The sequence below is a fragment of the Manacus candei genome, unplaced genomic scaffold (genome assembly GCF_025592945.1).
Source record: "Manacus candei isolate 608988 ecotype Guabito, Panama unplaced genomic scaffold, ASM2559294v1 h1tg000018l, whole genome shotgun sequence".
Taxonomy (NCBI): Eukaryota; Metazoa; Chordata; class Aves; order Passeriformes; family Pipridae; genus Manacus; species Manacus candei.
The window spans coordinates 13,689,127-13,701,896 of NW_026138066.1; the positions used below are offsets into that span (position 1 = coordinate 13,689,127).

A 12,770-nucleotide genomic window follows, 5' to 3' on the forward strand; every position below is an offset into this window, starting at 1 on the left:
CCCTTGCACCCATATCAGAAGTGGTACTCAGTCCACACCTGAAAAGCACAAAATGTTTCACTCCAACCCCCTGCCCTCCTCTTACTCTTAGTGCTCCCTGGAGCACTCAAAAAATGTCCTCACCAAAAACCATCCAGCAAGGTCACCATCTGGATACAAGAGAGGGCAATGAAGTGTCCTGTGTCCCAGCCGTGCATCTGCAGCGCATTTATTAGGTGTGACACCAGAATACCCGTGTGCCTCCCTGTTCTGAATGTCCCAGGTTTCACTCATCCTACTGCTGGACACCAAGGCACTATGGCCCAACTCACACGTGGGAAGCTGCAGCCCGGAGGGGCTCAGTGACTTGCCCAAGATCACACAGCGGGTCAGAATCGAGGTGAATCCTCTGTCACGTCTGCCCGGCACAAAGCACAGAAACCGCTTTGCCGATCAGTTTGAGCAGGTGCATCCACTGAATGCAGTGGAGTAATGGGCAGAGATGAGAAGGCAGGATGTAAACAGATGTTGTGCTAGTACCCAGAGACTACAGCTATTAGATACAACGTTGCACTGAGGCCATTTTACAACTTCTAACTCCTGAGCAAGTTGTCACAAGTCACTTGAGTGCATCTGCACTGAGCCTTATTGTGTGGTAAAATGGTCACCTGCTCTCCCTCCCCAGCCCAAGTTAGTATCTTAATTTATGGCTTGTTCCCTATCTGAATCATCCTTACTCAAATCATCCCATGCCAACACACACTGGTGACCCTGCAGGATCAGTAGCATTTTGGATTAAGACTGTTATGAACCCATGATCATGCTGATTTATCACTGTCCACACTCACATTGATTTTCTGTCTTCCCCACTGCAGATCTGCGCAGGATGACAGCTGGCTTCATGGGCATGGCTGTGGCCATCATCCTCTTTGGATGGATTATCGGGGTGCTGGGGTGCTGTTGGGATCGAGGCCTTATGCAGTATGTGGCGGGGCTTCTCTTCCTCATGGGAGGTAAGAATGGTGGTGTTTGAAGAAATTTATTTGTCTTCTTGTTTTCGTGTTCCCTCTTTCCACATGTCCTTTCTTTTCCAAGTCACTGAAAACATGTTTTCAGGGTTTTTTGAGTGATCTGGACTTGTTTTCATTCCAAGTGCCTTCTGGGGTACAACAAGGATCACTCAACCATAGCTACATGTTACTTCTATCACAAAACAGTGTCTGTAACTCACAGGACTAGAAAGGGCCCTCTGAGTTGTTTAATCTAATACTCTGTGGTTGCAAGTAACACTGTCACCCTTAAACTTAATAAGCTCAGTAAAAAAATCTGAAGATTATGCAGATATTATTCCCACCACTGTCCCACAGTGGGACACTTTGATAACTAGAAACTGTGCTGCAAGTTGTAACATGTACTTATTACTCGTCAATTGTTCTTGAGACAGATGTAACCTTTAGTTTATGTGTCTCTCTTTCTCTGATGTACATATGAAGAGCAATGGTATCCTCTGTTTTCTTTTTCCCACTCTACATATGCTTTCATGTAGACTTCTCTATGTAAGACCTGTTATCAATCTAGCAGCCCTTTCTGCAACCTGTTCTTGTTTGTACTTGCCTTTCTCACATATGGATGAGAAGGACCATTCCCTAACAAGGTCTGATCAACGCCTTGTATAAGTGGGGTGATGGTTCCCTTTCTCTGATGGAAATTCCTTGCCTGAAGTATTTTGTGGTTGTATTTGCTTTTTTCATGCTGCATCACACTGGAGACCCACAGTCATCCTTCAGTTGGATGATGCATCCAGGCCTTTCTCCTCCTTTGTGATTTCCTACTGGTTCTATCACAATTTACAGCTGAGGTTCTGTTTATTACTCCCCAAGTACATGTCCTGGCACTCTGTGCTTTTGAGCTTTTCCCATTTCTACTACACCAGCCCTCAAGGTCATCCAACATTTGCCATGTCATGTTCCAGCCTTCCTTACTAGAGATGCTATCCAGCTTTCTGTTAGCAGAAATTTCAAGGCACACAGTTAATTGAAATGAAGGGTGTGAGAGTCAAGTCCCATAAACAGTGGTGGGTGAATGTCTCAAAGTGAACACCACTCCTTCTGTTCTCTCTTATTTTCTCTGGTGGTTTTTGTTTAGCTGGGCTTTTGCCCTCCAGGCAGATCATCACTTCAGTGCATTTTATCATCTCTTTATCTGTACTGTGGTGTGATATAGATAAGTGTATGACATACAGAAAAGCTTCTGCAGTCCCAGAAGAGGAGTTAAGTGCTCAAGTAACAAGTATTTATGTTCCAGTGTTGTTGTACTGGTGACATTAGACATCAGCTCTCTCCGTGCCCACAAACACATTTGAAGTCACTTGCACCTTGTGCAAGCACACACTGGTCTTTGTGGGGAGTCTGTAAATGGTTTGTTGTGGGTGTCAAAGTGTTATAGGCAATGGGCCTGCTGAATTAACTTGATATTTCTTATATTATTAATTTGCATTTAATTAGTTTTGCATGGGGGGTTATTTTGTTTTACTGTGCTTAGATATCTGTGTGATATTTAACTTGCTACAGCACGACATTCGGATTAAAACATTAAGAGTATACAAAATAAATACAGAAAAATCTGTTAGAAACTAGCTATGTCTTGTTTGCTAATTGGAAATTATTATATATGGGGTGGTTTCTAGTGCAGCTGCAGGGATTTCTTTTTGGCTCAGTTATTTGGCAGTGATTTGAAAGATGACTGTTAAAGTTTTCAGGTGAAAGGAAATTCAGTGTAACCATATGTCATGGGAGGGGTCACTCATAGCTTACAAAGCCATCTTTTGGTGTGCTCAAACAATACACATTTCAGTGGAGACACATCCAAGGTCATGCAGCTGGGAACAAAAGGTGTCAGTCATCCTCGCAGAACAAGAGGCCCCCTCAGAAAGCAGCAGCTCTGAAAAGGTCTCTCAGATCGTGGTTGCTGGGATCATCCAGCTGCACAGGAGCTCTCAGTGCAGTGCAGCTGCTAAATGTGTTGGTTTTTATGGGAATATGCGATGAAAGCATGAGGTGGGGTTATCTCTGGGCAAAGCAAAACTGTTTCTGGACATTCTAATCTGGTGTCAATGCTAAAGAAGGATGTGGAAAGATTGGGAGAGGTTTGCAGAAGAGCTACAAGAATGAGTCAAGGTTTGAAAAACAAGAAAAAGCATGCCACAAAAAGCCAATTGCTTGTAACTGTTTAACAGAAGGTTTATAAATTACTTGAACACATTGTGTAAGTACCTATGCAGTGAGAAGCCATCTGATAGTAGAATGCTCTTTGCATAGACAAAATAATAACAAGATCCAGCAGTTGGAATCTGAAACTAATTGAAATGAGAGGCACCAGATTATTTTATCTGCCAAATTCTGTCAAGATGTGTAATATTTGAAATAAAGATGTTTTGGGAGGAGATGAAAATTGTTCTCTGCTTCAGCGCACATGTGGATCAGCGTTACCCAAAGGTTACTCTCTTTCTTGTTTTGCACAAGTCAGTAGCAACTGCTATACTGATTTCTTTTAACAGCAAATGTGTGTAAAGTAACATCTATAAACTGAAGCAGTCAGTTAATAAAATACACAACTAGACCAATCTAATCTATCAATGTTCTGAGGCTGTCATATGTTACACAGTCATTCCTCTTACAGTCAATGAATCTTTGAACTTAAACTATTTTATTGATGGATGGTGTTTGAATACAAAGCTGGTTCTTCTGTCATGACATAAATTCTGTCAACATAGTATTGTACTGGTCCTTAAAATGCATGGAGCCAGAGTGCCTCTCAGTTCTACTTAACTTTTTCTCTAGTCCAGTAATGAGAAAAATGATTTGGAAGGTTTATGTCATCTGACTTCATTGCAGCTGAGAGGAGACTGTGTTCAATTGGTAGCTATAAAATCACCCTGAAATCTAACTTTGCCTTCCATTTTCAACGCCACTTATCTTGGCTGTGTTTGTAGTATTCCCTCTGTTTGTGTTATAGACAAATAGCTCTTTTATAATGCTTAAATGTTGTTGGCTTAACACATCTATGGGGTTTGTCCCTTATTGCCCATAATTCTTTGAACAGGAAATCTCAACAGAGCACTAAGAAGTGTGCTATAATAATCTAACAAGGCCAGACGTGGTTTGCTTGGACCTCTGGTTCTTTATTATATTTACCAAACAGTCTTCTTGCTTGCTCATGTGGCAGTGCCTCCTAAGGACTTGCTATAGTCTGGTTGATCTGATTTCTCAAGCAAATTGCTGAAACAAGTCACTTGTGAAATGCAGGCCGTTATCTGGTATTGGTTCATCTGGAATCCAGGACATGTAAACTGTGATTTAGAGTGTGTTTTACAGTGTTATTCAGCATGTTTTGTAACAAGTCAAAAGTATTAATAATTCATCTTTTCTGTTTAGTCCAAATGTATCTGTATCAACAGCAATCACAGGTCTCTTATGGCTTTGAAAGGGGTTTTTTTGCATAATTTTCTGAATTTATTGTAGAATTTATACTTGGATTCCTTATCTTGAATGACAGCATTTGCCTGACCACAGTAGGATTTTTTTCGCTCCCTCATCTTGTACGGATCCAGATGGATACTGCAAATTATGTTTACTATTTTATATCTCATTGTGCATGATGGTGTTGTTGCATTGCCTTCTGTACCCACAATTGCACTATCTCTTGTAGTTCCATTTCAGTATTGTCAGTATCATTTTACCCTGCAAGGTGGGAGAGTTTCTCCTTTTGAGAGTTTCTCCATTTGGAATTGTGCTTCTAAATTTCACTGATCAGTTCATTTTATTCATCTTACTTGAGACTGTTTAATTCTATTACAGAAGTGGGTCACACTCAAATTATACATGACTCGGAGCACATCCTCTTGCAGCTTCTTGTGTTTTCTTCTCATGCAAATTACTGAAAATCTGTGCACCAGTAAAAGCTCCATCCAGTAATTTTGTAATTTTATAATAATTTCTGGAGCCTTAGAAGCATCTGTGACACTACTTCCAAATGTTAGAGTCCTGTGGCAAACTTGATGCTTTCATGCTCATCAAGGACCTACTTGTAGTCTAACAGGAATTCAGTTAAACATCTACCTGAGGAAATGTATGGGGGGCATTTTATATGCTGTGTTTTTAACAAAGAAAATTTACTAGCACTAAAACTATGCCTTAGCTTTTTGAAGTCTAGATGTGACCTCCTTATCAGTTGCCAAGAAGTGGTGCTCACATTTTCTGGCTTTGAGAAGTTCTTTTGGATGTATTCAAATCCTGGACTTGTTTGGGTTTACTATCATGGCAAACCTGTCAATTAATTTGGTTAGTGTCCCTCAACAGTTGTATTGTCAAGGTCAAATTTCAGTTTTACTTCCAGCTCCAAAGAGTTGAGATATTGTGAACTGGCACATGGTAACTCTACCAAGGCAAATTCTGTTGTCTTCAGGAATCCCTTCTTTCCTGTATCATGACAAGCAAACAAGCTTATATCTATCTAACTGTTGGTTTTTCTACTTGCTCTCCAGCACATTCATTCATAGGAGTTTCTTACTTCAACATCTCAGATTCTGCTAGGTTGATTGTTCTTCCACAACCATGCAAAGCCAACCTCACCAAACCTTCTGTTATTCTACATGCTTTATAAAATCATCTTTTAAGACAATCTCTGATACCCTGTTGTTATCCCAGTTCAGCTGATTTCAGTCAGCTGTTTTGACATATCACGTGGCTTGCATTATTTCTAATTTGAGGGTAGGGCTGACTTTGTACCTAAATGCTCCAAACCCCTTTTCCTCCTCATCAGTGCCTGCTGTGGGGAAGGGGGATGGTAGAGCTGCCCCATGGTGGCATGGTCCAATGTTTTGGCAGTGGTTGCATCCTCCCCTTCCCTACCTGTGCACCTCCCTGCTGAACTGCTGTCTGTTGTCCCAGCTGGAAATACAAAATGGCACTTCCAGTATCTTGTTCTGGTACTTGCTTTAGCACACAATTATCCCTGGCCAAAGCTACATCACTTACCTTTATAAACATATTAGAAGACCGACAAAGAATAACGTTTTATCATCCTTATCAGAGCTCTGTCCTTCAGCTGCACATTCATGTATTTTCCTTTTGTAAGTCTGTAATTTGTTCTGAGAACACATTTCAGTGAAATAGTTTGAGGTTTTACTGCACGCCTAACAAGGCAGCCCTTCAGGGAGAGACTTCTGTGTTGTCTTATTTTGTTCCAAATTTACTGCAAATAAATGCAATAAATAATCTCTGCACTTGTTTACTGTTTTACCTGTTCTCTTCACTCTTATCAGGACTCTGCCAGTTTTGTCTTGTGACATGTACTTAAGGATCACTTCAGGGTTTTTTCCTCATTTGCTAACAATTTCCTTAGAGAAGCATGTAATTTTACTAGCCTTGCAAATATTCCTTATTCTTTGCAAAGTCAAGTGTATTTCTTGCTGTAACCTTGCTTTGAGCCAATTAAAAATTTTACCATTAAAAATTCAGTCTCTAATTAGACTATTTGGAAATTATTCCAGCTGTTAAATGCCCTTATTCATGTGATTTAACTTCACCATGAAGATCTGTAATAAAATGATCTGGAGTCTCACAGAGTAGCTCATTTCTTGTCTTTGCCTAGTGACATTTTTGCATGAAGTACTGGGCTTGGGGCTTTGCTTGGGGGTCTGAAATTCCCTTTTCTCCTGGCACTTAAAGGCCTGAAAGTCTTGCTGTACACATACAGTAGTGGTATGGACTTTTTCCTGTCTGATTTTTTGTCCTAGCAATTGCTCTCAGAAACATCAGGAATTTCTTTCATCCTCTCCTCCTCCTTCCCCTCCAATGATGATCTGCCAGTCTGGGGGATTCAAGTGCCATTTGCCAGCTCCAGTTCTGCCACTGAATTGGGTTTCTCCTCACCCTCTTAAGAGTAGTGCAGAGACATTGCTCTTTGTAGCCCATCCATACTCAGAGGACTTAGGTCAGGGTTAGAAAAGCTTTAAATCTTTTCCCAGAGCAGAGGTGAACACCTATTCTTGCCAGTGCTGACTGCTGCAGCAGAGATAAGCAGGCAGGAAAGATGTGTAAGAGGGAAGAAAAAATGAAGTTATGCCGGTGTGTTGGCGCAATTTAATGCTTTATTTCAGATTTGCAAGAAAGGATGTCTATTAAAGAAATAAAGAAAAAACCCTTACATATGTATGAGTGCATTCTTCTCTTATATTTTAATCTAGGGAGAAACAGCTTTTTATAAGTAATTTCCAGCCCTTCTCAGAAATACCTCCAAAATATTCCTTCTCTCAGTCCAGGGGTAAGTCAATAAAATGCTTTATTATCCTTGCAGCTAGAGGGTGGACTGACCATTTACACCGAGTCACCCTCTTTTGCCCCAGCCATGCCACGCTGTCGCAAGGTCGCACTTTGTGCCAGTGCCTGCCAGAGCCCAGCAGCTGCCACAGGAGCTGTGTCCAGGAGCTGATGACCAGGCTGATACTGAGGGATGCAAACCCTGTCAGAAAGGGGCGTTTCAAAACTTGGCTTGTGAGCCCGTGCAGCACAGTTGTTGGTATCGATGCACTGCACACGTCTGGATCCTCTTTCGCTCCCCACCTCCACAGAGAGTCTTGTCTTCCAAATCCCTGAGCCCCTGTGCTGTGCTTCCTCCTCCTGTGCTGTGCATATGTTAGTAGCTGACAACTGAGGCATCTGTGTATTTGCAGCCACGGATCGTTACCAGCTGTTGAGTCATTTGAGTCCCAAATTTAACTCACTGTACTTTGAAAATAGCACATAATGGTAGAAAATAAGAGTGTTTATTCTACAAGACTGTGGTCCTGCCATCTCAAAATAATCATTCCGCTGCTGAATAATTTAAGAAACAAAAATGGAGCAATTTAATACAGCAAGTGTAAGGGAAAGCTCTGTGACTGACATTTCCTAGGCAGTTATGAAGTACCTTCATAGCAGCTGCCAAGAGGAAGCAAAGAGAAAGATAAAGAGAGAAAGTAAAAGCTATTCTTTGGAGTTCATCAGGAAATATGGTAGGTCCCACAGAGCACCTAGGATTTCTATTTCTTATTAATAATCAAGACCTCTACCCACCCTGCAGAATGTTCACTTGCGGTGAAATGATCAATCACAACACTGAAGATGGAAGGTATTTCCTGTGGTAATATTTATATCTTCTTTTCCACAACATTATTCTTTGAAAGTCCAGTTTCTCATGCTTCTTTCCAGAAAGGAATAGTTTTAGAAAGTTTGCATAAAATATTTTTTTCTCTATGGAAAAGCAAGTGTAAATACACGTGTGTGCATAAGTGTATGCATACAGATCCTAAACAGCAGCATGTGATCTTTACAAAAACTGTGGTCTACAATAATTCACTGGAATCTGAGCTGTGAAGCTTGGCATAAATACAGTTTTCACAATGTCAAAATACTTTTGGCCACTTTGAAGAGTATTAATAATTCAAAAAAAGTTGGAACACTGGAAAAACAATGAGATACCAACCATGTTTTAATCCTGTGGGAGGCCCTAAATTAGTGAAGACTGCGGAGGGGCTTAGGAACTTTGCAAAACTCCTTGCAGATCACTGAGAGAACTTATTTATGTGGATTGACCTCCAGATGGAGACAAAGGCTGGTTTGTATCAAGAGATGCCATAAATTGGTTATGAAAGTCTTTGAGACAAGTCTCAGCACAACAAAGTCAGTCCCCCCCTACCAGGCCTCCCCCACCACACTTGTGTACACTCTGGCTCCTACGTGTGCTTTTGTTTAAATTTTGCATTATGCTCTAAAGTGATTTAAGGCCTCAAGTTGGCATGAACTTGAGTTAATGTACAGCGTTAATAGGCTTTAAATGTTTAAACCTCTCTAAGGCTCTTGATTGTTTAAAACCCTCAAATGCATTACAAGGGTGTTGTAGGAAACAAGCAGATGAGGCTCTTTATGGACCTGTGAGGAAACGCAGAGCTCAGAGCAGTCATGCAGGTTCTGTGCCTTTGTGCCCATCAGGCAGTACTGTAACAAGGCCAAGAACATGTATATTCAGGAAATAAGAGTCAACCTGTTTCTGAAAATGTCCTTTTTTATCACTTTAAAGATTTAACAATCTGTCTTTATAGGGACTGGCTGAGGGAGCCAGGGTTGTTAACCCGGGAGAAAAGGAGGCTCAGTGTCTCTTCTCCCAAGTAACAAGTGATGAGACAAGAGGAAACTGCCTCAAATTGTGCCAGGGGAGGTTTAGATTGCATACTAGGAAAAATTTCTTCACCAAAAGGGTGGCCAAGCACTGGAACAGGATGTCCAGGGAAGTGGCAGAGCCACTATTCCTAGAGGTATTTACAAGATGTGTAGATGTGGCAACTGGGGACATGGTTTAGTGTTGGATTTGTCAGTGTAGGTTTAACGGTTGGTCTTGATGATCTTAGAGGTCTTTTCCAACTTAAACAGTTCTATGATTCTATTAAACATTTCTTCCTTGCACGGTTTGTGGTGTCTCTCACAGACCTGGTTGCAGGTCATGTTTCTTGATCCCATTTTAGGCTATGTTTCTGAGGTATAAAAAGCGGCCCTTCTTTTCTTATGTATTTCAAAACAGGGACACTGGTGAATACATATCCAGACACATATGTATGGACATGTCCAGTCCTCATACATGGGTAGGGCTGGAAGTGCTTCTTCATCCAGACCAGCTAACCATTAGTAATCAGCTTTTAGAAACTGGTTATCACTTTCCCTTTGAATGTTAGCAAATTTCCTATTTTCACTCAAAAAATAAATATTTGGGAAATCATCCATACAGATATACATCCCCTTTGCCATCTTTTGGGGTTCATACAATGCCAAGGTGGCCTGTTTAGCATTTCCAAGCTAGAAAGAAGTTGCTCAGCTGATGGCATCACAAGGTTCACAATATGTTATGCTTCAAAGGCAGAGCTGGGGGAGCATGTTACATATTTCCTTCTAGTACTTCTCTGTGCTCTCTGATGCACCGACAACATATTTTGCATTTATTTATTAATGCTGGCACTCATTTTGAAAAGGAAATAGGGGACTCTCTGGAAATACAAAAGGTCGCTTCCTTTCGCAGTAGAGGCATCTGTATGTCACTGCGTATCAGCCACTGAAATGCTCTTTTATAACTTCTTGTTATAATACTCCTCAGGGGGAATCATGACTCCCATTTTTGCATCTCCTACAACATAAGTTCAAATGCAGAGTTATGTCCCTCTTCTCACAGAGAATTATTTTCAGTAGACGCTATTTTTTTCCAATACCTCAGGAATATAGCTGATTCTCTAGGCCAGTACTAGCAGAGCTAGCACTGAAATGTTGAGACCTTAGAGTTAACACCTTCAGAAGAAAATGGGGGTGGGATATAGAAATGTTTTTTTCAACTCAATAGTACAACTGTACTGCAGGGTGTAGTCATTTAGGGGTATTGTTGTGCCTTTTTTTTTCCCCCTCTGGAAGGAAAGGCTCAACAAGAGAATTCATTGTCAACTCCGTAGCATTTGATCTCCATGGAAACATTATCAGCTGACTTCAAAGGCAACCTTCAAATGTGGTTTGCTTTTTTTTCTCCTGTAATTTGTTTCTGATGCTCCTAGATGTGCACTTGCATGCTGTGAGGGAAGAAACACCAACACAAGCAACTCTGCCAGCCTTGTATCTGATCATGGAAAAGCACTGGCACTTAGGAGGAAACAAAAGGCTACTTTAATGAGGTGCAGAGATCTTATAGTTTGGAGCAAAAGACAGGGCAAGTACTGTATATGCACCCATAAACTCATTGTTCTTCAGTCTTAGCTCAAATCTGTCTCCCTGAACTTGGCGGTCAGTAAATTTAGGAGTCAGTTCAGTCTGGCTTTTCAGCCAGAAGAACGGTTCATATTCCTCTGTGTGTTTATTTTAAGTCAGCTAAACTGACTTGTAATTTCTCCCTCACCAGCATAGGAGGTACTGGCAGAAGCATCAGTACCTTCCAGAGTTACAAGAACAGACAACTGAATGTAGTCAGTGAAGGGCATGCAATCTAGTTTGCTTCTCAGAGATGTCAGTAGGTCTTTGGGGGGCTGACAGAAGGTGAAATAAAGTAGAAGCAAAGTGGGAGAGACAGATTCCATAGAAATACAAAAGACTTTCCCACCCACAGCCCTGGAAAACAAGTTCTGTGTATTTTAAGATTCAGTGGTTGTTCCCTAGCCTTTAATAATGTCACCAGGTCTTTGATCTGTTGCTGGCTTCTGAATTCCAATGGCAAGATGCATCAAGGCCAAAGGAAGACAATGAAAACAAAACTGGCATTTATTATTGGGTTGGTCTTTAGTTAAAGAAAAGTTTACTGAGTTGTTTGCTTGCCTGGCATCAAAGAGGAAAGAAAACTGCACATGCAACAGAAGGAACAGTAACACTGGCATGATTTTCTGGACAGAAAGAAATCCTTACGGAGGGAATGGGGAGCAAATTTCTGTGTGTGGCAGAACTTTTTGTTAAATGCAGAGGCTGAAGCAAGGTTTAGATTTACCTTCTTGGCTTCTCAAGTTCTCAGCTTAGAAAAATAACATTGCCCTTAGACAAATCACTGCTGTGCTTGCTTGGTCTGATCTGTCTGGACAGGGCCCAACTGGACAGTGGAAATTCCACTCAAAAAGCAGCTGGACCTGGTAGAAACTAGATGAGAAACCTCCTCATTTCTGGCCAACCTGGCTCTTTCAGAGCATACAGAGATGTCTTGGTTTAATGACAGTATGTTCAGGGGGTGAGACCTCTAATGAGATGAAGCCTCTCTTTTCTTTTATTTCCCTTCCCCCAGTATAGACAAGGTAAAAAATTACAGGGATTCTGAATGAAGAAGGAACAATAACAATTTTACTAAAAATTGAAAGAAACAAAAAAACCTCAGCAATAGCAGAAAAATACTACCTAGCCATCCCCCTCACCCCTAGGTTAAAACAAAACCTGGAAGGATATTTCATCCAAAGGAGAGTCCCATGCCACCAAGATGGTAGCGTGGGTTCTGGCATAGCAAACCATGTGGAGTGACAGTGGCGGGGCTGGGATGACCCAGCACAGTGCTGAGGCATGCCTGCTTTTATCTCCTGTCTCCCCAGTTCCTGGGATGCTTCACTCCAGGGACTCACCTTTCTGGCAGGTCCCGAGATGCTGGGGACAGTCTTTCTCCGATCCAGCTCAGATGGGAAGGGGGCGGGGAGGGGGACAGTCCCCCACCCTCCAAATTACGTGGTGGTATGAAAAAAAAACCCACTAAAAATCTTTCCCATTTAATTAAAACTACAACAAGAGATTATGAAGCCCTGAAAGTGTTCCCTCTAGGAGTATTTTTAGTGTCACACACCAGGCAACATGGAAGAAGGCTGCACTGAATTTATTTGTGCTGTATCTGTTCTCCAGTCTCACTTGTCTTGAAGAACATCTGTCTGTAGACTTTTCAGCAATTTAGTGTTTCCTACAGAAGAAAGATTCCACAAATCCTCTGAGGCTCCTTCTGAGGTTCCTTCTGAGAGAAGTTCAATTTTTTGACTGGGAGACAAAGATCTTAGGAGAGAGGTGGAATGACCTCACTGCTAAAAGGCCAAATGCAATGTGTTCCACAAATTTCCTATGCTACACAGTATGTCCTGGGACAAGGCAAACCCAAACTGGCTCAACAACTGGCACAATTTTTTTTCATTTCAGCTCTGACAAATGCCTAGGCTGGGAAGCACTTGCCTGAACTACAGCTTGATACTAAACCTATGTGTCTTGTCATCT

General features: G+C 41.4%; 1 protein-coding gene across 3 annotated transcripts in view; it reads left to right on the forward strand.

The window, feature by feature from the left end:
* Positions 1-12,770, forward strand: part of TMEM178B (transmembrane protein 178B) — a 238,156-nt gene that overhangs the window by 195,692 nt on the left and 29,694 nt on the right. For all 3 annotated transcript variants that reach the window (XM_051784774.1, XM_051784773.1, XM_051784771.1), the window contains exon 3: positions 855-992. In XM_051784774.1, the coding sequence (XP_051640734.1) occupies positions 855-992 (138 nt within the window). The remainder of the gene's footprint in view (positions 1-854; positions 993-12,770) is intronic.